Source organism: Mus caroli, unplaced genomic scaffold (genome assembly GCF_978045245.1).
Source record: "Mus caroli unplaced genomic scaffold, Mus_caroli_1 scaffold_18, whole genome shotgun sequence".
NCBI classification, from domain to species: Eukaryota; Metazoa; Chordata; class Mammalia; order Rodentia; family Muridae; genus Mus; species Mus caroli.
In genome coordinates, this window is record NW_028227273.1 from 15,177,180 (window position 1) to 15,202,074 (window position 24,895).

General features: G+C 44.9%; 1 protein-coding gene across 1 annotated transcript; it reads left to right on the plus strand.

Annotated features, from left to right (window-relative positions):
* Window positions 1–6,433: 6,433 nt before the first annotated feature.
* Window positions 6,434–15,478, plus strand: Cyp1b1 (cytochrome P450 family 1 subfamily B member 1). Its single transcript, XM_021186571.3, has 3 exons — window positions 6,434–7,771; window positions 8,146–9,189; window positions 11,762–15,478. The coding sequence occupies exons 2-3, from the start codon at window positions 8,147–8,149 to the stop codon at window positions 12,348–12,350; spliced, it is 1,632 nt and encodes a 543-aa protein (XP_021042230.1). The 5' UTR covers window positions 6,434–7,771; window position 8,146; the 3' UTR covers window positions 12,351–15,478.
* Window positions 15,479–24,895: the final 9,417 nt, after the last annotated feature.

A 24,895-nucleotide genomic window follows, 5' to 3' on the forward strand; every position in this document is an offset into this window, starting at 1 on the left:
TAATGCAGAGTCTCAGAACTGATCAAAGTGCAGGGTCCTTGTTCAGACCTAAATGTCTATACCATAACCCCCCCCAACCCCCAAGCCTCAGAGAACATCAGAGAAGGGGAGAAGGAAGGCTGTAAGAACCGAAGTTCTGGGAAGCCTTCTGTAAAACAATGTCTTCAGGACACAATGGGAGCTCTTGTGCTTATGAAATGACAGCAGCTGTGACTGCCTGCATAAGACCTACACGAGATGAAGCCACTTAAGAGTCCAGTATGGATGTGGGTGGGAACTCCCAATGCCCAAGCCATAGTTGATGGCTGCTTTAGGATGAACAGTCAATTTTCTTCAGGGGAGTGGCCACTAATAGGCTCCCATGCTTCTGTGGATGGCCCTGTAACTATGCACACACAGGCAGCACTAGTTAGACTCAGTGAGTTATTTAAAATTGAGAGAGAGAAAGAGAGAGAGAGAGAGATGAGAAGGGGATGTAGGAGAGCCTGGGAGGAGTTAGATGAAATTGGAGGTTGTAGATGATAAAAATACATTGTATTCATGTGTGAAATTCTCAAAAAAAAAATTAAAAGAAGTAAATGTTTACAAAGCAAATAAAACAAAACAAACAATAAAAAAATACCAAAAAAACCCCCAAAAACCCTAACCCCAAGAATATCCGCATGGCTTCCAGGGCTAGAAAATGACCCTCAAGCTGTAAGATACATTGGGGAAGAATAAATATAAGGTTCACATTAAAGAAGTATCAATTAAAACCTGGACAATTCAAGTCTGAGCTAGGTATCAGGTCCAGTTTCACAAGGGGAGCGAGCTCCTTGATCACCTTCTTAGTCAACTGTAAACATTCTAACTGGGGGCAGATGTCAGTAAGAAGAGAAACAGTATGTGTAACAGAACGCGGTGACATCTATCCTGGCTGTGGTCAGTCTCAGGCACATCCTTAGACAGGGATTTTGAAAACTCACACTGTCCAGGGGAACAGGCACTGGGTTCAGTGCTGGAAAGCAGGTTATTCAAATAGTGACTAAGGGATCGGGACATTGTTTCAATGACTGGGAAATGGCTCAGAGGCAACATGATGGCTGTCCTCAGGCATGCCACTTGAAAGGTAGGTTCAGCCAGATAGACTTCAAAGAGTGTTCAAGGCTTATCGTAAGATAACAAAGTTCATTCAGGAACTTCCTTGCTATTGAAATGAGCTTTCTAGTCTTCAGAGATTGCTAACCCACGAAACCTAGCAGAAGAAGAGGCCGCAAATGAGAAGTGGCTTCTTTAATAGCAAAAGGGAGGAAGTGTGTTGAGGTCAAGGCCAAAAATCGCTACCATGTAATTATTCAGCTCTTGTGTTCCTTTCAGGATTCTGGAGGAAAAACAGCCACTTATGTTATTTAACTAGCAATTATCTTTTTCATAACTCAGGCATGAATACAGATTTCCTCCCCTCCCCCAATATATATACATATTAGTAACCTAGAACCTTTTTCAGAAAATGAAAATGAAAAACAATATCCTTTGTCTAAAGGTTTTCACGTGAGGTTAAAGGATCAGGAGAACGAGGCTTTTATCCCCCTGCTCTGGTGTTAGACACATTTCAGAACTGCATCCGTCTGTGGCAGACCCCAAAGGACAGAAGTGCAAAGTGAAGCAGCCCATCCCGAGGAGTCACTGTTACGGCCCGCTGTTCCCACGTGTTGGCTAAGACACTAGATAAAATGACACATCGTTTAATTCTCAGCCCCAGGACTTTGTGTTCTGTGCCTTCTTTTTATTTCCCTTGCTCCTACATCTCTGCGCCCCCTCCACATCTACTCTTGTCATCTGTGAGAAATAAAGGGGCTTAAAGTGGGGAGGGTGTGGGTTGGTGTATATGATAGGGGACAGGGGACAGAGAAAGGTTGGGCTGTGGCTCAGTGAAGAACACTTGTGTGGCATGTGGTATCCTTCAGATGGAGGGGGGAAGAAAAGAAAGAGAGAGAGAGAGAAAGGGAGGAAGGGAGGAAGGGAGGAAGGAGGGGAGGGAAGGAGGGAGGAAGAGGGAGAGATACAGATGGGTGGGAGTAGAGACTGGGAAAGGTGGCCTCAGAGGGAAGGAGCTGTAGCAGCTGGAAATGGATGTAGGGAAAGGGAAGCGAGAAGGGAAGAATGAGGGGATAGGTCCTAAAGGAAAAAACCAAGAGAAAAGAAGGAAGCTGAACAGAGTCAGAGGTTGCTGGCAAAGGCAGCGTTGTGGCTGCACTATCTGCAGTGTCTAGGAAGTCACAAACCTTTGAGTGGGTGATGCAAGCTGGGGACTGAGGACAAGGTCAGGGTAGTGTGCATGGATTAGAGTTCTACTTTCAAAAGCAATCAAAGGATGCCAAGCAAAACGACTCAGGCCTGTTGATACTGTTAAGAGGTCAGGGACAGAAACAGTCCTTTCCCCCTTTTGTTTTGAAATGAAATACTTATTCTGTGCCGTTGCATCTTGGGACTGTGTGCTTGGTTTTTATTTTGTACAGGGGCTCAATAATGAGAGTTTGCTCAAAAGAGACCTTGGACTTGAAAATTTGAACAATATGGGACTGTTAAGATTGGGGGAACTTTTGGAAAGGGGCCAGACACATTTTGCACTATGAGAAGGTCATGGTATCTTGGGGGCTGGAGAAGAATGTTATTGGCCTTTAATATAAGATCTCCCACAGGCTCCTATAGGAAGGGCTTGGTCCCTGCTAGTGGCACTATTTTGTGGACTGGTGGGAACCTCATGAAGTAAGGCTTCACTGCCAAAAGCTTGGTCACTGCGGTGTACAGGGTGTACCTTTCACAGTCTGACCTGGTCTCCAGGCCCCCACCCCCTTTGCTTTCCTTATCTGCTGTGATGTAAACAGCCCTCAACACATGCTCCCAACTGCCTGGTGTGCCATCTCACTACAGTAACACGGAACCAAGTGACCACAGCCTGGACCCTCTGACACCATGAGTGAAAGTAAGTCCTCCCTCAGCTGCTCTGCTATCACAGCAGTGCCAAAGTCTGACCGACATGGATGGAGACCCTCCCGCTGGCATGACAATTCCAAAACACACGTTTTACATTTTTAAAATCTCTGAACTCTGGATGTGTCATGTAGTCAAAGGCACCATTACGTGTGGCTGCTCCCCACACCTGTTAGCTTACCACATACATTAACAAACAATAGGTCCTGGGGTCAGATGGAATGCCTCCTTCAGTTTAGTGGTTCTCTTTGCCGTCTTCCAGGAAGGAGAAACCTACTCGATACAGTTGGAACACGCGCTTAGTGAGTTCTAACATACAGTATACACTGTCTGATGCCCCCTGCCTCACATTGGAAACTTAACCTGACTCTGCATTTGTGCTCCCCTGCCCTGCATAACAAGTGCCTGATCACTACTCTCCCAATGTCAGGGTTGTTGGGAAATAATTACTTCTTTTTCCTCGTGCTCCTTTCTGTGAGCATGCTTGTATGTTTGCAGTGGATTGGAGGATCACACTGCTTACCTATAACATCCACTTAGAGGTGATAAAGGGCAGAGCTGTCTTGGGTGTTGTCTCTAGAGAGAATCCGTCTATTGCTGACTTGTAATAAGAATAACAACATCATAATAACAATGGATTTGTATTATTTAACTTGATGGCCGTGATGCTCAGGATGCATGGAGTGCATTGTGGAGGCTCCTTGGCTTCCGGATGTTTTGCCCCCCCTTTTTCTTCTAATTATAAAGCAAGCCCTTAATCACAGTGTGAAACCCAATGCCAATGTGGCCCATCTAGGACCTTGAAAGAGATGTTTTCTCTCAGGGCCTTCAACTGAAGGCTGCCTGTGGCCACCTTCTCCATCTGTGAAAGAGTTAGGAGAACAAAGAGCAGTGGAAGCAGAGATGAGGACAAGCCACCCTGCCTGGGTCATCTTATGCCCTGAGGTATTGCTGCTAGCCTTTGTCACAGGAGCTGGTGTGTTCTCTGTATAAGCTGAAGCTGTGTCTGGGAGTTGGCACACTATGAAGCATTTTAAATCCCCACTTTAAACAACTCCCCAGCTTAACTGGTCTTTTTGGAAGTTATTTGCAGGGAAGAAAAGAAGAAAAGAGGGAAAAAAGAGAAAGAAAGAGAGAAAGAAAGAAAAAGAGGGAGGGAGGGAGTTAGGGAGGGAGGGAGGAAGGAAGGAAGAAAGGAAAAAAGGAAGAAAGGAAGACTGATTCAAGGTTGAGATCTGGGAGGAAGAAATGCTGCCTTCTGTATTGTTGACTGAGAAGAGATTTCTAGGTTGAGAGTCACAGGTTGGTTGAGAAATTATGACATTATCCCAAATACAGATGCTTGGTTAAGAGAGAACAGAACCAGATGGATCAGAAATACATACCGGTGCTTGGATTTATCTGAAGTCATCTCACCTCAAACCCCATCCCCAAGTCAGGTTTTCTTTGTGCAGCCTTCAATGTCCTAGAACTTGCTCTGTATACCAGGCTGGCTCTGTGGACTAGACTCACAGAGATGCCCCTGCCTCTGCCTCCTGAGTGCTGCTGCAGCTGCCACCGCCACCACCACCCAGTTTATATGAAGTGTTTATTGGGGACTAAGACTCTTCAGTGGCACCTGTAGCCTAAAAGCCCAGGTGGCCAGGCACATTCGTTTGTCATCTTTGATAAGAGCCTATCTCCCTGACACCATCTGTCCAACTGGTTCCTCTCCTTTCTGAGGCATGCCCTAGAACAGGAACTGCAGCCAAGGACAGCGTTTGCTGTGGCAGGCAGGCATGCACGTGATGATCTAAAAGCTACATAGCATTTGTGAAACATGAGGTCTTAGCCTAGCTTTACCCCTTGTTTTGTGCATTACAATGGAAGTTGATTTGGTTTGAAGGCGGCTTCTGCCTACCTTATCTAATTCTGGCAGAGATGCTATGAGAAAGGCTCAGAATGTAGCCCTGTGGGAGATGAGTACAGATGGTTAAGTCCTAAATCTCTAGACAGGGTTTTGCTAAAGCTGCACACTGGAAGGTCACCACGAACTTTCTTCGGAAGAGCTTCTTATGGTTTTCGCATGTGTCTCCCCAAAGCGCATGCGCTGCCACTTTAATTTCTCTGGGTAGTGGTGGCACCTAGAGGGAGCTTCTAGATACTGGGAGCAAAGAACATGATGTATTAAAATGGTTCTCCTGAGTGTTCTGCTCTCATGGACTGTAGCTGTGGCTGCCCCTTCCCTTCGCCCTCCTCTCAGGAGCTGGTTTCATGTTCTTGGAGGACTTTCCTGCCTCTTGAACTATGATCTCATGTAAACCCATTCTCCCCTTTGACAAATGGACCAGTCTCCAGCATTTCGTTACAACAGGAGAAAAACAAACCAAAACAGATTATGTTGGACCAGTGTAGCTCTGAGAAACCAATGGCTATTAGTAAACTAAGACACACTTGACCCACGTCATCACAGGAGAACTAGACCATAGTATATATAAAATCTCATTCAGAAAAGACTTATAAAAAGGCCTTTTCTTAGCAGGCCAGGAATTTTATTGAAAGATGTTAGACTCTCTTTCAGATATTTTCATTAAGTTCCTTTATAATGTAATCAGTTATTTTAATGTCAGCTGTGGGGCAACTTCTACTGGCCTTGCTCTTGGCCAGTTCAAGGGCAAGGAGTGAGCATAGTCTTTCTCTGTGAGTCTTATAATCCTCAGTCATGAAAACAAAAAAACCAACATCCTTTTGGCTGATTCAAAACGTATTACACTTATGTATACTCAAGTGTGTGCACTTTGGCATGGGCGTGGAGGTCAAAGAATTACTGTGAGTCTTGTGTCCTGTGGCATCTGGCTGGTCAGGGTTGTTAGCAAGCACCGTTAGCTGTTGAGCCTCTGGCCAGCTGCTATGCAAATTCTGTTTGGTTTTGTTTTGTTTTGCTTGTTTTGTATTGTTCAGCAAGAAATTTGTTGGTCCTCTTAAGGGTGCTTTTATTCTATATAGAACTGTATGAGGGATTTGGAGTGGGACTTTGTGAGTTCAAATCCTGTCTCCACCTATAGAGAACATTGTGATTCGGATAATAGTCTCGTAATCTCTCTGAATCTGTTTATTTGTGAGACAATAACACAACATTGGGAATGGGTTATCCAGAGATCACACCAATGGCCTGGAGCTACAATTCTTCCTTTATTAGAAGCAGTCTACCTCTTTCTTGGGTTGCCTTTTCCAGAGCCTAACAGAAACCTTGTTCTCTCAGGTGTTTTGCAAGATACCTTGCTTCCCAGGCCTTTTGACATCCTTGGCTTTCTCTTTGAAGAAAGCGTCCCCGAGGCTAGTTTGGAAAAGAAGCTGAGTGAGTGGGGGTCGACCAGTTGGCTGCGATCGAGCATCCTCAGGGCAGGCCCTGCGGGCGGCAGCTGTGCGTGCGCCGCCGAGGGTGGTGGCGGCAGGCACCCCGCCCTTGGCCGCCGCCTCGGCGCGTCAGGTGTCGTGAGAAGCGCGGGAGGGGCGGCCGCGAGCAGCGCCCAGGGAGATGACTGGAGCCGACTTCCCAGAAGCGGCGCACGCAAGGCACAGCTCCGCACGCAAGGGGGAGGCGACAGCAGAAACTTTTCAACCCAACCGTTTGTTGGCGTACAGAGCCGCCTCCTCCTCCCACTCACCGCCCCCTCTCCGGTCTGGTGCTCCAGGACTGTCTCTGGCGCCCAAGCTTGGATCACTGCCTGGGGCGACCTGAGCTGTCACGCGTGTCCAGCAGGTGGCAGAGTTCCTGTCGTTTCAACGCTGAAAGCCTTGCCTTCTGAGAGCTTTGTGTGCAGAAGGATGTTGCACGCCTTGGGGCGGGAGAACTTTCAAGGTTTCCAAATCTCAGAGGTAGAGATCTGTGCACACAAAGGGCCGCGGCCGCGGGGCCAAATGCTTTGTAAAACCTTAAGATAAAGATCAAGGCAAGGCAAACCAAGCTGCCCTGATATTAAAATAGCAAGTTTCTTTTCCTGGCTCGGTGCCTAAGGATCATAAGCAAGGCACTAAACTCGAGTCACCTGGAGGAGGAGGGCGTGCTCTTGGTTGAGCTTTGCTCCAGCGCGCAGAGGCGTTGGAAATTCTGTCCCAAGCTCGGTTCTGGGGAAAGCGTGGGGGTCTTGACTTGGGGATGGCGGGGGTGGAGGATGACTGACGACAAGCCCTCGTCGCCAAAGGAAAACTTTACAAGGCGGATCCTAACAAAGCTGCCAGCTATTGTTTCAGGAGGGTCCCAGCCAGCAGCGCGGACTTCCCACTGGACCACCCTGGGTCACCCTGAGCACGGATGTGAGACCCAACTCACAGATCTGTGGATTTTCGCAGTGCGTCCCGCCCCTCACGCCCCACCCCCTAAGGTCCCGCTTCCTCCAGTCTCTGCCCAGTCCTTAAAATCCCCGAGTAGAGGGATGGCGCATCGCCTCTGGGGTGCGTTGCAGACACCTCTGCGACGCCAGCTTGAAAACTGCCAGCGGGCTGGGATTTAACTCCACTTTATCAACTCCCACCCCTGACCCTTCTCAACTGCAACTCCAACTCCGTGAGAAAGCCCTGTCTTTGCGGAGTCCCAGGTGCAAACTTGAGACACTTTTGTCCCTGTCCTCCATCCTAATCTAAGTTTAGGCTCTGATTGAGCCAAGAGTAGGTGCTAAAGCAGCGGGCCTCAGGTGTCTAGGCCTCCGGGTCCCTGGGGGACTCTCAGGTTGAAGCCTTGCCAGAATCTGGGCAGAGGCTCCAGAGCTTCTCCCAGACCCTGCTGCTCTACACCGCTGGAAACCACGCTTCATCGCAGGTCAGTCTGTCCGCGGAGCCACCTTCCCGAGGTCTCTTCAAGGCAGTTCTTGAAGATCAGGGGTGGGGGTATTAGGTACTTTTAAAGAAACCTGCCTCAGTGTCTGCCACCCACCGGCAATGTGTTGGAATTCTGGGAACCGTTAGGCAGCTGGGGATTTGGAAGCCGATAGGTATCTGCTGGAGGCTGGGTTGGGTAGGAAACGTAGTTTTAAGCATCTTACCCAGAAAGCTAGCCTTTACCTGAATTATGCACTGCCTCCTCTCTACTCAGTCTCAGGGTAAACCCCCATGCTGGGGCCGAGACACGGGATGGAGGGCACTCTTTTTTTCCTTTGCACACCTGAGTTTCACGATTTGCCTTTGTGTCCCCAGCATGGCCACCAGCCTTAGTGCAGACAGTCCACAGCAGCTGAGCTCGCTGTCTACCCAGCAGACCACTCTTCTGCTACTCTTCTCCGTCCTGGCCACCGTGCACTTAGGCCAGTGGCTGCTGCGACAGTGGCAACGGAAACCGTGGTCCTCGCCCCCAGGTCCCTTTCCTTGGCCACTGATCGGAAATGCGGCGGCCGTTGGCCAGGCGTCGCACTTGTACTTCGCTCGCCTTGCAAGGCGCTATGGCGACGTTTTCCAGATCCGTCTGGGCAGCTGTCCCGTGGTGGTGCTGAATGGAGAGAGTGCCATCCACCAGGCCCTGGTGCAGCAGGGCAGCATCTTCGCGGACCGGCCGCCCTTCGCCTCTTTCCGTGTGGTGTCTGGTGGCCGCAGTCTGGCGTTCGGCCACTACTCTGAGCACTGGAAGACGCAGCGACGCTCGGCCTATAGCACGATGCGTGCCTTCTCCACGCGCCACCCGCGCAGTCGCGGTCTCCTCGAGGGCCACGCGCTGGCAGAGGCTCGAGAATTGGTGGCAGTACTGGTGCGGCGCTGTGCCGGCGGCGCCTTCCTCGATCCAACGCAGCCGGTCATTGTGGCAGTGGCCAACGTCATGAGCGCTGTGTGCTTCGGCTGTCGGTACAACCACGACGATGCCGAGTTCCTAGAGCTGCTCAGCCACAATGAGGAGTTTGGGCGCACAGTGGGTGCGGGCAGCCTGGTGGATGTGCTGCCCTGGCTGCAGCTATTTCCCAACCCGGTGCGCACCACCTTCCGCGAGTTCGAGCAGCTCAACCGCAACTTCAGCAACTTCGTCCTGGACAAGTTCCTGAGGCACCGCGAAAGCCTGGTGCCCGGGGCTGCTCCTCGAGACATGACGGACGCCTTCATCCTCTCCGCCGAAAAGAAAGCGTCTGGGGCCCCTGGCGACGATTCCTCCGGGCTGGACTTGGAGGATGTGCCTGCCACTATTACGGACATCTTCGGAGCCAGCCAGGACACCCTTTCCACCGCGCTGCTGTGGCTGCTCATCCTCTTTACCAGGTAAAGCCTCCGGGAGGGCTGGGCCGGTCCTTGTTTTCCTCCTTTGAAAAAAGGAGTGCCGCTGGGTGCAGGGTTTGAGGTTTCGCGCTGCGTCGCCCCCAACCCCCAATTCCTCGAAACTGAGATCTCAGGTAAGATAAGGCCGGGTCCAACTGGGCAGGCCAAGACATGTGCTCCCCCTCCAAGTGTTGCCAGGACTTTCCAGCATCTCTGATGTTGCGCCCCACTCCCAATCCCCTTTCCCCCGTGACAGGGAACAAATGTATTAAGAATCCTTCCCCACCAAAAACAAAACAAACAAACAAACAAACAAAAAAACAAAAAACAAGCAAAAAAACAAAAAACCCAACAAACCAAACAAATAAGAATTTTACTGTGCCGGCCTATCAGCTTTGATCCTTCCACGGCTCAATAGAAGCAAAATTGGACCGGTTCCAAGTTTAAGGGGTGTGCAGTAACTAAACACAGCGCGCACAGCGGGTACCGGGGAGGCTGTCCTTTTCTGGCCCTACTTCCAGCTTCGGGCAGGGTTCTCTTACCAGGCTAAGGAAGCCAGCAGAGGTCTGTTCCCAGAGGACAACCTAAGAATAAGGTTTACCTCGAGGCTAAGCAGGTGGAGTCACTTCTGTGGCGTGCCATCATCCTCTAGAGAGGAGTCTAGGTGCTGGTGGGAGTCTTGATCTCTGGGCCAGGGAGCAGACCTCTATAGCGCAAGGCTGAACACCAGGATTAAGCAGCGCCCCCACATCCTCCTCCTCGCACTCAGGTGGTTTAAGTAAATGAATCCTTTATGGGAATTTGACAATTACCTATTATTTACCTAAAATTCAGATTTACCTTGTATTTTATCTAGAAGCACTACTTGTTTTCCTAGAGAATAAGACAGCGGTTCTCAACTGGCGGGTCACTCGACCCATGTCGCCTAAAACCACAGGAAAACACAGATTCATTTCAATGCATAACAGTAGCAAAATTACAATTTTGAAGTAGCCACGGAAATATTGTTATGGTTGGGGGGTCACCAAAAGAGGGTTGCAGCATTAGGGAGGGTGAGAACCACTGCCCTAAGAAGTGCTGAAGATGCGCTCACCTGTGAATTTGTCACACAGGATCTGGTTCCTATTGGAATTCACACAATTCGTATTTCCTTAGATCTGCTTTCGCATTTTAAAAGGGAAGTATATTTAAAATAGCTTTTCAATATTAAAGTCAAATCGTGGAAACATAATGGGACTAGTGAGATGAGGGGGCAGAAATTCTCTTAAAGGGCATTGAACCTAAGATTAGGAAAAAAGGTCTTCCTAGATTGTATCGTCAGGTCTTTCACATCCCAAGATAAGCGGGTACTCTTTGAAAAAAGAAAAAAAAATTTATTGAGCTGTATAAGTTTTTCTCCATGTGTTCCAAAGAAATAAAACCATTTCAGGGTCACTTTCAATGAAATAAAGGTGACATTATTTTTCCTTTTCCTGAAAAGGCTATGTAACCAGAGTGGGCAAATTACGATGCCCAGTTAGATACACATTTTATTGATGCAGTCGCCACTGGTACACCTTAAACACTGAGGCATCTCTCCAGCCCAGATTTTAGCAATTTTGATGGCTACATAATATCCTGTTTTAGTTATATACATTGATATAATCAGGTTTAACATTAATTAATGCAGGTTTTGGCTGCATTGTGAGTTTTGAGCATTGCTATGATTAAACATCATTATCCCTTTTAAGCTATTTTCTGAAAATAGACTTCTAGGTATGTAATATTGGATTTAAAAATGAGAGGTTAAGGAATTGCCTTTATAGAGTTTGCTGTGCAGGAAGATTTTGAGTTCCAAAAGAATTGTCCCTGTTCCTAGCAAAAGCAGTGCAGACCTATAATGGGTACCTCATATTACAAGCTGGGTCTCTGCTTTGTGAGTTTAGGACATGCGAAGCGTCATTTATCCACAGACCAATAATACTTTATAAAATAGAAACAAGGAATTGCCTAAGGATATGAGGGAAGAAAAATAATTTGCTTTCAGGGTAGCATTTTAACTTCTGTGGGTCCAGGGCCCTTTTGCCTTTGTAGATTTCTTTATAAAACATTGAAAATATATTTTATAACTACACTGATATAAAATGAACATGCTAAAATGTGTATGTGAACGTCTAGCTGTAAGTCCATTTGTTAGGTCTGTAGGTTTTAAAAGATAGGCAAATATTTTCCTGGGTGTCTAAAATGTATACTCTTGTGCATTTTTAGACTATTAAAAACTGGAGAGTTTTATTTTCTCACAATGGGAGATAAATCCTAGACTACAAGAGGCTTATCACAGAAAAATAAAATTATTGTTTAACTTGTAGGACCGAGTGTGAGAAATTAATAACCTGTTTTAGACTTTCTTTCAGAAATTGTAATTCAGTCACAGACCTAGATACTTTGTGGAATTAAAATAGAAGTGTAGTGTGCTGCTAAGGAAAGATGAACTGATTTTGTTTCTCTCTCTCTCTCTCTCTCTCTCTCTCTCTCTCTCTCTCTCCCTCCCTCCCTCCCTCCCTCCCCCCCTCCTTTCATACTAAAATCAAAACAGATACCCGGATGTTCAGGCCCGCGTGCAGGCTGAGTTGGACCAGGTTGTGGGGAGGGACCGCCTGCCCTGCATGAGTGACCAGCCCAACCTGCCATATGTCATGGCTTTTCTTTATGAATCAATGCGATTCTCTAGTTTTTTGCCTGTCACCATTCCACACGCCACGACCGCCAACACCTTTGTTTTAGGTTACTACATCCCCAAGAATACGGTGGTTTTTGTTAACCAGTGGTCTGTGAATCATGATCCAGCCAAGTGGCCTAACCCAGAGGACTTTGATCCAGCCCGCTTCCTGGACAAGGACGGCTTCATTAACAAGGCACTAGCCAGCAGTGTGATGATATTCTCAGTGGGCAAACGGAGGTGCATCGGCGAGGAGCTGTCTAAGATGATTCTGTTTCTCTTCATCTCCATCCTTGCTCATCAGTGCAATTTCAAGGCTAACCAAAATGAGTCCTCAAACATGAGTTTCAGTTATGGCCTGACCATTAAGCCCAAGTCGTTTAGAATCCACGTGTCTCTCAGAGAGTCGATGGAGCTCCTGGATGATGCTGTTAAAAAGCTGCAAACTGAGGAAGCCTGCAAGTGAGAGGCCGGAGGGAGCTGGAATGTTTAAGGAAGACCCATCTCATTAACTGGGGAGGAAATAGATTTTTCCCCCCAGCTTCATTTTGGCTTCAGCTCTCAGCAGTGAATGGAAACCAAGTGGTCTGAAGGTGGGGCATGCTCACCAATTCACGGCTCCTCTTGGACCTGTGCTGGAGTTCCTGGAAGTATTTTGGAATTGAAGAGCAAAAGGGGCCAAGGAATTTGGAGCCTGTTGTTTTTTGGGTTTTGTTTTTGTTTTTCACCTAAACACATGCACACATATCAACATGTATGCACAACTATCTAAGAAAGTATTTCAGTAATTCTGCCTTTTGGGGTAGATTTGTGAGGGAACTTCTATGTGCAGAAATTGACCCCACAGGAAACTGCAGTAAGCAAAGGCTTAGGATATACTCAAGATTCAAAGACATGTGATTCGTGTAAAAGGTAAAAACCGGAAGTCCTCTTACCAAGAGACAGCTTGCTTAGAAAAATGCTTCAACTCCTTTATAGCCCTGGATGAGGCTTTCTGCCTGCCTGTAGATGGGCCTCCCACTTTAGAATGGACCATAAAGTCAGTTGTCCCCTAAGAATTTATGGCTGATTTAACAACTGCAGTAGGTTTTAGAGATTAGCGAATTTAAAGGTAAATTGTTTAGGTGGCAAAAAATGTTTATAAGTTAAAGCCGAACCTCATTTGGGTGCTCAGATGAAGTATTCCAGTTATAAGAGAGAAAAAGATTTGCCAGGCTAGCTTATGGTTTCAAGTTTGGGATTGTAATGAACTGGTTTCGGTAATAAGTCTGATAAACTAAAAACGGAACCCCGTGTTCCCAAATAGTACTCAATGCATATTAAATTGTACACAATTGCTCATAAACATCATATGAATATTAACTATTCAATCAGGAAAACACTTGAATAATATATTTCTTATGTCATATTGCAAACCAAAAGGTATAATCAGTTGAGTGGAATTTGCCCCATTCCAGGAAATGAGCCTGACTAAATCAATCCGTTTTGACATCAGGAAACTGAGTAACAGAACAGTCTTTTCTTATTTATAGTTCATACAAGGGACAAATCTCAAAACCAAACCAGCAAAATATGTTCTGATCTGGTAATTGTAGTTACAACACGGATGCTTCTTTTGGAATTGACCCCATTAATAGGTTAAACTTACAAATTCTTGGCTTGCTTCGATTTTTAAATTAGTTTAAAATCCATCTTGATTATTTCGTTCCAGTTGAAGCTAGAGAAAATATGATCATTATCTCGCAGAAGGTGAGAAACCTAACCTTTGCCTAAGAACAAATGCCAAATGCAAAAATAAATAAATAATAAATAAATAAAGGCCATGAATGTTCTGGGTGTTCGGTAGAGACCATATGATAGGAAACTCACTACAACCAGTAATTGGTCGTTTCTTTTTCCGTGTTCTTACTATTGTTGTTGTAGTTGTTTTTTAAGTTGAGTATTAAGGTCTGTGTGTCTTTTGTTTTTGTTTTTAAAGTCAGAATCTGAAGATTGTCTTGGGAGGCTGTTTAACAACTGCTTCTTGAGACAGCAGAGACGCCTAAAATTGGTTCTTTTATTTAGGATGGCACACCACGATGAGCAGCCACAAGCTGAGAGAGGAGGAATACAGTATTCGGATTATGTAAACAATCCGAAAGCCCTTTGAGAAGGGTTGGATGGGTGGAAAAGTGGGGACAGGGCCCGTGGGGGGTTTCCCATTTCTGTTTTCATTGTGATTAGCCTGAACAAAAGAAGCCCTCAGCACTCAGAGAGCTTACTGCTGGCTCTGTTTCATTAGGCTTCTTGGAATTTTCGTATCAAAATTACAAAGGAAGGGGTGTGTGATGCTCTCTGTGTGCAGAGGCCAGAGGCTGCAAGACAGAGAAAGCATGAGGAGAAGAGAGATGTCTAAATGGTCCCCATTCACTCCAAATTAGTTTCCTGAAGTATAAAATTTGAGGCATGAATGTTTAGACAAAAGGAGTTTTGAGTGGCAGGCTTTACCTTCAAGTGTCTCTTAAGAGTGGCTGGAGCCCTGGCCCTTTCCTCCTATCTCCCCCATCTATTTTGTGGTTGGAAGTTGAATTATAAAAAATACAATGTAAAATTTAAATTTCTCCACAACAGAACCCCTTGAATGTGATACACAGGTTGTGTCAGTATTTTAAAGGCCTTAATTTCAACAAAAATTAACTCTATTCAATAATTTTTAAGTTTTTCAGACATTTTAAAAGCATGCACCTTAGTAAGACTGGGACGGTGATTTGAGCTTCCATGGCCGTTTTACTATGAGAAATTTACAATAGTGAAAGTCTTCATGTATCCGTCTGGACTCCTTATTAAACCAACCAGACCTGGATGTTTTGTGAATGTCGGGGTCATTTTCATCTGATGGTTTCAGCAAAGGAGAAAGTAGAGGGGGCTACTTTGTTTACTATATTTAGAACCTAGTGAAAGGAAGAAGGGTGCAAGCCAGGAAAGAGTAATAATTGTCATATTTGGAAGCTCGAATAGATTGCAGGCTTAGTCAGAAAGCCTGCTTTTGTTTCTGCCACAGAGCGACTTCTTTTGCTGGTCACCATGTTCATCAGCGTATCTACTTCAGGCCAGTGCGGCAGAAGCATGTCTCATTAAATGCCTCATCTGCACAGTAAAGCTTGGTCTCTGTCAGAGCGTTGCTTTTCTCCCCAAAACAGAAACAGACGCCTCAGGTGTGTTTGATGGATTAATCACAAGAGCTCATGCCCCAGAACTTAGCCTTGACTGTGAAATATTAGCACACTCTTATATATTCCCACCAGGGCTGTACTGGATTAAGCAGATAGATCACCATGTATGCTAATTAGTATGTTTTTAGCTGTGACACAGTTGTATGGTAAAAGGTGTATGTTACCAGGTGATAATAACCCAGGAATAACTCCCCATTTAGCTGTTTCTTGTGTTATTGTACTTTGTCATATATGTTCTTAACATGTATATAGCTGATACAGTGCACACAGATCCTCCGTACACAGAGTTAACTAACATGCAGCTTCTACCTTTGATATACCACAATTTAAAATGTTCTCTCTTCATTATCTCTCATGAAACATTGTTACCTAAACAATAAAACCCAATGTCATAATTCTATGAATTGTTTTTTATGTTACAGGAAATACAGTCTAATTGGTCATTTAATTCTACTATTATCATGTGCCTTGCATTGAAACACTGTGGTATACAGTTCCAGCAGTCCCTACATGTATTAATTCAGCTTTCACACCACAATGTGGTGTGTACCTGCCTTCAACATTGTTAGATCCCAGTGCATTACTCTCTAATGTTTAAAAAAAAAGAGAGAGAAAATGCGTTACAAACATTTTCTTTGGTCATCCCATATTCTAGCCTGTTTTCTCTTTTACTTTTCCCAGTTTCTTAATTCAATAGTTTTTCATCATCCAGTTTTCCAGCAAATTCATGGTCTTTACATTACTAAACTTGCAAAGACCAACAAAGAGTTAAACTTATAACTTTGAAAGACTGGATTGAATTCTTACCATGCGGGACCTAGCATTTCTGCTCTATCTGAAAATGCAGGCTGCGATTATCTCCACCCACAGCGTGCTGGTCCTTTCTTTGAGCGTGCAGTTCGTTTAGTTTTAGGATTGGTTAGTAAGAGTACTTGGTGCCCAGTAGAACAGGACAGACGAGAAACTTCTCCCATGCACGATGTGGACATGGTTTTCTGAGGCCCTGTTTATTTGGTAAGTGACACGGTGTCCCAGGACCCATAGCCTGGGCCTCACTTCTGCACACATAGGCCTCAGGGCCCTGCAATGCCAGAGGTCCTCACTTCTTCCAGACAACCACTCCTGTTATTAGAAAAGCAGGAAAACAAGCAGGAAAGCCAAGACAGTGCTTCATGCCACTGATACTTTGGCTGGGAACATCAGGTCAGCAGCCAAAGGGATGGCTGTGAGTTGGGCTTGAGGAATAGACGCTCATTTTTCAGAGAAATGATAAAAGGTTCTTGGAAAATGGTCATATCCGTTAAGGACAAGTAAGAGAAATAATTTCTTGGTGGGAAAAAGCCTAAAACCTCCATGGGATCAAGTTTTTTGTTTGGGGACAGGAAGCGGGAGAGAGTAAACTCAATTCATCGAATAGAGTTCAGGCTTGATGCAGGTGGGCGTGAAGGCAGCTCTGGGCATCAGCCAGATAAACTCCCTGGAAGCTCAGAAAGGCTATTCTGGGGGGCACTCCACCTTTTTGCCTATGTGCTCCAGAAACTAACTGGCTTTTAGCTCTCTCTTATTCAAGTTCAGTGAAACTTTGCTGTATGGCTTGGGTGTCTTAGTTAGTCACCCGTGGGAGAAGAGGAAAAAGAAGGAAAACTAAATATATTCAGATACAAAAACAATTCGGTTGTATTTTGGATTAAACTATTTGGGGGGTAAGGGATGGCTCACCATGCAAAGTGCAAGCATGAAGTCCTGCATTTGGATCCTAACACTCACACAAAAGCCAGGTGTGGCCATGCCCATCTGTAACCCTGGCAGTGGGGGATAGACACAGGATAAGTCCAGGGCTCGAAGGCCAGAGCAGCTGGAACAGTGAGCTCTGGGTTCAGTGAGAGATCCTGTCTCAAAAAGTAAGATGGAGAGGTGACTGAAGAGATCCCAATGCTGTCCTCTGACCTCCAAATACGCCCATGCTAGTGATCATGCACATACAGGCACACATAACAAAACACAGGAGAAATCCAGGCAATCTCTAAGCATCAGTTTATGTTTCGAACTCCTTTACCTGACAAGACAAGCACAAACTTTAAGAAGAAATGGTACTATTGCTTTTTAGCTTGTTTCAGGTAAGAAAATAGAAGGCACGACTACTCAACAGTTAGTTTTGGATCAGAGTACTAAAATAAGCTTGAGCACACTCTAGTATGGCAGTCTTATGGGGGTAATATAGAAAATACTTTAGAAGCGTGCTCTTCCGGATGGTCTCTGAAAGCTTTCTGCTGCGCCTTGGTACTATCCACCTCTTCCCAACTGGCCTGTGATTGGGACTAGAAGGTGGTTTGTCAGCCTTTGAGACTGTGATCTTCAGTCACGGCAGTTTCCTTTCTTTCAGGGGACATACTATTGCAGATACACTCTAGTGGTTCCATTTATTTATTTATTTTTTAAGTAAACAAGTTGGCAGTAGTAAGCCCCGGGGCTGTGTGAAGCTCCCAGTATTCTCACCCAGTGCCGAGGGGAACACAAAATGATACAGTGTGACCCGATTCCAAGGCATTCTCCTACAGTGAGGAAATAAGTACCTATTTTCTAAATGTTTATGGTGGCTCTATTCATAATTCATCCAAACTCCAAGTGACATTTCTTTCAAAGGTGATTAGCTAAGGTGAATGCGGTACAGCCATACACTAGGATAGGACTCAGCAATAAAACTGAATAACTGTGCATGAACGCAGCTTCTGGATGATGGCCAGTTAACATTGGTTAAAAAAAAAGTCAGCCCCAGTTGCTTGTGGTGGAGCATGTCTTTAATCCCAGCACTTAGGAGGCAGAGGAAGGCAGATCTCTGAGTTCAAGGCCAGCCTCGTCTACAGGTGAGTTCCAGGACAGCCAGGGCTACCTAGAAACCCTGTCTCAAAAGACAATAAACAAACAAATAAACAAACAAGCAAAAACAAAAACAAACAAACAAACAAACAACCCCCCAAAGCCTCAAAAGGTTATCAATATGATTTCTTGCAATAAGTTCACTGATGGAGAAGGGTAGATTTGATTCTTCATTATGGAAATAGTTACATGGCCATATAATTTTATTATAATGAAAACAAAAGTTTAAAAAGTTAAAAGGGGTTGTTGGCCTAAGTGAGCTTCCAGGGGCTTGATGTAGGTTTCCAGAGTGCATGGCTACTATTTCTGCCTAAGCAACAAGATGGACGCTCTGAGAGGGGAGGTCCAGCCCAGGTTGGTGAAGAGGGGCCAAGGCCTGTGTTGACATCCTTGCTATTTGGATGGTGTGTATTTGTGTGTGTGTGTGTGTGTGTGTGTGTGTGTGTGTGTGCTCATGACAGATTCTCCAAGTTCAACAGGAAATGGCCTTTGGGGTAGAACCTTCCACAGGTCAAAGAAATATTTTTAATGCCATTACGGTGTTAATTGTGTACAAACCAGGCACTGTTATTGGCAGAGATATATACAGGGAACCCCAGGCTCTGAGCTCATGGAGCCAATAATCCTAGTGGGATGAATGGGTGGGTGGACGTAAGCATAACATTTCCAGTAAGTTTGTGATACAATCAATAAACAGAGTGGTGTGTGTGTGTGTGTGTGTGTGTGTGTGTGTGTGTGTGTGTGTGGTATGTGTATGTGTGTATGAGTATATATATGATGTGGTCAGTTGTGTGTCTGCATGTTGCGGGCTTGTTTACAATGAATACTTAGGGAAGGCTCCGCAGGAGGCAACAGCAAGGGGCAAACGTTAATGATGTCAGCTTCATCCTAAGTTGTCCTCATGAAGGAAATGCAGACAGGGAGTCAGCAGACAGCACACTAATACCCACAGCAGTAACAAAAGGGCTGGCTACACCCATTAACTTGATTTCATAGTCACTTAAAATCTGGGTAATTTGAAGTAAAATTGTGTGAGCACGCCCTATGACAGATGTTGTGGGCAAATCCTTAATCTGTCTTGGCTTCTGTTTTTGCCAAATGGCGTTGGCGTGGTCCAGACCATTCCCTGACTTCGCTGGCTCACTCTAGGGAGGAAAATTCAGACAGCAGGCTTCAGGAGCTAATGTCCTTTTCAACAATGCTTTTAAAAGTATATGTTATGGTGGATCCTGGTACATGCTGTAATCCTAACCCTCAGAAACAGAGGTAGGAGTCTATTAGGATTGTCCAGAGGCTATTCTCTACACACAGTGAGTTTGAGGATCGCCTCCACTGCTCCAGACCCTCTCTCTGAGACAAAAATCAAACAAAAACAGACAAAAAGTGTGTTCTAATGATCTTTGGGATTGCTTAATGCTGTATGTACTGACCTCCTCCAGACTGACTCTGTGAATCTTTTTTTTTTCTGGAATACTCAACACTCTGTGCCATATGAACACACTTTTATTACATATGGCTGATAAAGACTGCCACCAAATCCCACCTGGTGTGCAGAGACTGAGTTGCTTGGGGGTGAGACTGTATGGGAGAGCACAGGTCCTCTGCTGGTCAGCAGCCTGTGTGGAGGCTTCTCTTTTTCTGTGTGGAGGTTTACTTTTTTGTTTGTTTCACCCACACAGTTCCCTGGGACACCAGGCGTCAGGTTACATCTAGCTCTGCGAGGCCTCAGGGAAGGCTGTGCTGAGGAAGTTCAGGGTGTTCCTCTCCCTTCTGTTCCCTTGGCTCCTGTTTCCCTGCTGAGCTGATACAGACAGGCTAAAGGGCCACCTTTGTTCTCATACCATCTCCCTAGGCTCTCTTTTCTCGGATTCCACAGACCCACAGGAAATACTGCTGCTCTGAGTCTGAGTTTGGCCTTCACACCTAAAGGTAGCCTGGGGGACGATGGACAAAGCAGTAGAAGAAAGGGGACGATAACTCATTGTGTTCTGCAGTGTGGAACCATCCAGGAACCAGTTGCTATACAAACAAGGTAAGCTCGCCCTTCCTCTTCTAACTTCAAACCTCTGGCAGTGGCTCTAAGAAGATCTATGGAGAATTTGCTATCAGAAACCAACTACCTGTTTGTCTTCCCCAAACACATCTTAGAGCTCATTTTCTTTCCGACAGTGTGTTGGGGGTTGGACCATTATGTAGACTTGCCCCTGGCTTTGCAGAGCACACTGAGTTCTTTCTACTGTCTGCTAAGACTTGCCCCTGGCTTTGCAGAGCACACTGAGTTCTTTCTACTGTCTGACTGGAGTGTAGCTCTCACCTCAGTGAAGCTGCTCCCAAGCTCCCCTTTAACACCTATTGGTTCCCTCTTCCAGGCTCTTTCAAAACTCCAACCCTGCTCTATTCTGTCTCTGTGGGCCAATCCCAGCATGTATCTCAAGACAGCCTAAAGTCAACATGATTTTGTTTTGGGTTTGTGGTCTGTCTCTAGTTCCATCCCACTCCTCAGAGTATAAATTTGTATGTCTGCTTCCCCCACTACAACAGAGCTTGAGAGAACAAATGAGCTCACCAGAGTTTGTACGATCATCCTTCCAATCTCCCCCTGCCCCCCCAGTCCCCAACAGACTGAGAACTGCCATCCCAGGAATGATGTCTCTACAATGGCTTCTTCTTGCAGGACTAAGCATGAAGCCTTGACCTAAAGACTTATGGAAGGATAATGAGCAGTTGAGTGTGGTTTCTTGTCGACTTGGGATGCTCTACTCTGGGAACCTCCACCCCTTCTCCTAGTCCATATGGTCAACTCATCCTGATCTGGCCTTCACCCGTAGGGGGACAAGCCAATACCTCAGGTGGAAAATAGACTCTGGTCAAAAGAACAAGATATGAAGTAATCATAGTTATGTTTAAATTGAATTTGCAAGAACTAAAGTCTCCCAAATACTGCCATCATAAGTTGTATGCTTTCCTGAGTCATTCCTCTGATATGGCAGCTCCACGGGCTAGCACACATCTGAAATCACATCAGAGGTCAACAAACTATGGTCCATGAACCTAATGTGGCCCACCACCTGTGTTTATACAGCTTTCAAGCTGGGAGTCATTTTACATTTTTAGATGGTTGAAAGAAATCAAGAGATGAATAGTATTTCACGACACAAGAACGTTTTTATGAAATTCAAATTTTTATTTCCGTGAATGAAACTAGCTGGAACACAGCCACATTAATTTGTTCTCTTATTGCTCACGGCTGCTTTCATGGTACAATGGCAGAGTTCAGTAGCTATGACAGATACCACATGGCTTGCAATGCCTAAAATATTTAGTATCTGACCTTTTACAGAAAAATCTTGTCAACCCTGGTCTACACGATCAACTTCTCAGGGCACTGACTAATAAGGATAACAACCTCTTCATGCTGGGAAGTATGTTTTGGTTGGCACAGCACTTCCATGTGATTGTTTCTGCCTGAGTCTTGGCTGGCCTTGGAGTTGTGTTAGCACCCAGGCAAGCTGAGGCTCCCTGAGAGAGAGATACAACGCCCCCCACCCCCGCCCCCAGCCAAGATCCCCGAAGGAGGCACCAGGGAACAAAAAATGTGTCAATTACGCTTTCCACAAAGGCAATATCTCAGACTCAATGTTGAAAATGTTGGCTTTGTATCAGAAACTGAGGAACCCAACCACTAGAGGGCAGAATTCAGACCCATGCGCAGATGTTGTGGGTATTTATCCAACACCCACCATTCTTCCGACTTGCTAATAGAGTCTTGGGTGTAGGCTGTGTAGACTTTTTAAGGCTCTTGAAAACTGTCAGTGACATAATAGCAATGAGTTGCGCTGAAGTAAGGTTTGTGGCTTGAGGTTTTAAAGGCCTGTTTTCTTCTTGATTCGGACCTTTTGATATTTTTAGGGCTAAATCCTTACTCTATTCTACTTTTAACCAATAAACAATTTTATAGATATAATGGGGTACAAGGTAATGACTTGGCATATTGTTTATTGACTAGTGATCAACTCTGTAACTTGCACAGACTTTTTCATTTCTCTATGGGGAGAGCATTCAAAGTCCTCTCTTTAAATCTACAATAGTTGATGTTACTTGTAGAAACTGAGCGGGGGGGGGGGCATGGGGGGGCGGTCTTTGGAGAGTAGTAGAGAGAGTGTGTGATGGGGAGAGATCAGTTAATAGACATGACATTGAAGTTAAGAGAAATAATTATTGGTGTTCTATGGACTCCATGATTTTATAGCTTCTGTGATGGGCTATAGCTTCAAACTTTTTGCATGTAACCTAAGACATTTGATGGCATCCATCAAATATGTTTCATACGTCAGTCTAACTGAGAAAAGATAGTCTAATCACAAGGGGTACTCTGAATTGTACTTTGGAAAATTCTCATGTGTTCTTACTGTTTTCAATATAATTTACATAATTACAATATAATTTTATATACAGTGAGGTTCATCCAGCCCATTACTTATTCAACATCTAACTTATGTTTCTAGGTGTTATTATAAAGTGTTATGAAATGGAATGTCATATAAACAAGCAAATACACTCACTCAGAGATGCCTTTTCTATTTGAAGAAATGTATTTAAACATCCCTAACAGGGTTTGATGAGTGTTTGAAGAGAGCTATGGATTAAGAGCTTTGGGAACAATGACCAAGAAATACCAAGAGCTTGTGGGGAGAGGACACTTAAGAGAGGCTCCAACAAGTCGGGCAGTGGTGGCTCATGTCTTTAATCCCAGCACTTGGGAGGCAGAGGCAAGTAGATTTCTGAGTTCGAGGCCAGCCTGGTCTACAGAGTGAGTTCCAGGACAGCCAGGGCCTAGTTTCGAAAAACAGAGGGGTGGTGGGGGTGGTGGTGGGGGAGGCAGGGAGGGAGGGAGGGGGAGAGAGAGAGAGTCCAAAAAAGAGGTATCATGATGTCATTTGAGCTGAGCTGAAGAAGACAATTAGCAGTTTGTCAGAGAGATATAATGTTGAGGTGAGAAGGATGGTAGGAGGGTTGTGGACAGCCCTGGAGAATCCAGTGGTGACATAATTCTAGAATCCTAATGGACACTGCAATGCTGCCACCTTATGGTGCTCAGGAAATAGCTTCAGGGTGAGTGTGCTTAGGGTTGGTCTAGGTGTGGTGGGGGATTCGTGTATGCATCTATATGGGCTAAAGGGGTGTGGCAGGAATTGTGGGTACTTATTCAACCCCCACCATTCTTCCTACTTGCTAACAGAGTCCTATAGACTTTTCAAGGCTCTTGAAAAATGTTAGAGGCCTAAGGCTAATTGTCATACACTACATGACTTGCTTTCTTGGGAATGTGAAAAGAACATTTTAAAAGTTGGGGCTGTATGGGTCTACAGAATAGATTCATAGTTGAGATATATTTTAATGGGTTATATTTAGGGACATGCACATACTGATTTAACAGGGAGAGAACAAACAAAGCATGAAATGTTTGTCTGAGGAAAGCCCTGGGGAAGGAGAAAGACAAGATCTCTGATCTATCAGGACATGATACCGAATTTCATAGGGCTTGTGTAGCGTGGACTTAAGGGCTTTCTTAAGTTCCAGTTTTCAGATCCAGTTTTTTCCATGTTATGAAAATGTGTGAATTTGCTGTTAAGTTTAACCTTTTAAAGTGAGTTTTTATTCCTGGGGACATTGAACTTTATAAGCCTCAAGTTTCTAGAGTAGTATAAGTATTCAAGTAAATGATGCGCGCTAAAACTTTAGCTCAGTGGTCGCTGTGGAGAAGCAGGGAACAAAACACCCACTTCCACAGCTGGAGTAATAATTATTAATTGGGAACTTTAGGCCTAGAGGCTGGAAAAGCAAGCAAACAAGACGTGTAAGCATAGTTTGCCAATGGAGATTTGGAAATTCAACCTATAAGAGAAACATGTGGACCACAGAACTGAGAATTAAACCATCTGGTCCACAGCCTGCAAACTGCCCTCTCAGAGGATACTTAGAGGCTCATGGGAAGCCTGGAAAACACTGTGGATCAGACTTGGGTCCCCAGGCATCCATGCGACCTTCTCCTTTCCTCCTTCATGTAGACTGTCCTTGAACTCATTCAATCCTCCTGCCTCAACCTCTCACATTCTGGGATTACATTCATGAGACATCAGATCGATGCTTGGTTCAACTCCTGCTATTATTTTTTTCTGACAAGGATTTTTTTTTTTAAAAAGCATATGTGGAGAAAATAATCGAAAGGTCTGTAAGTGTAATTATACTTACAATTATGTAAATGCACAAGCATCTCCCAAGCCAACACACTGCCAGTTACGTATCTTTTCTCTCAAAAGTAGACTTGGATGTGTATTAGGTTCTTCCCCTTCAAATCCATTAACATGTGGAGTTATGTAAACGTAACATTTGTCAAAATGGATATTACTGACAAATGTAGTGTACTATCTGAAAGAATGAAACTGAAGATTTACATCTTCAAAATCTATAGAAGGACTCAGAGCTTTATAATGGGACTGTATTATGCCAAGCTCCTTTTTTCTATACAAATGTCTGTAAGTCACCAGCCAAAGCAAACAGACAGAATACAACTTCCTACTATAATAAGACTTCGATTTTGTTTGTTGCTTCTATACTGTGACATCATTGACATGGAACTTTATGGAAAACTAGGTAACATGTAAGAAAATATTAGTAATATACTCAGAGAGATGACAGAAATATATAGGATGCAATGAACATACACCATGAACATAGTTGATATGTATTCATCTATGACAGCTGTTATCTTAAATGTGAAAATGTGGATGATCTGTAATAGCAACAAAAAATGAATTAAAAAAAACCCTGACCTATGTCAACATTTTTTTCAATACAGGATCTCACTATGTAGTTCTGACTGTCTTAGAACTCCCTCTGTAGACCAGGCTAGCCTCCAACT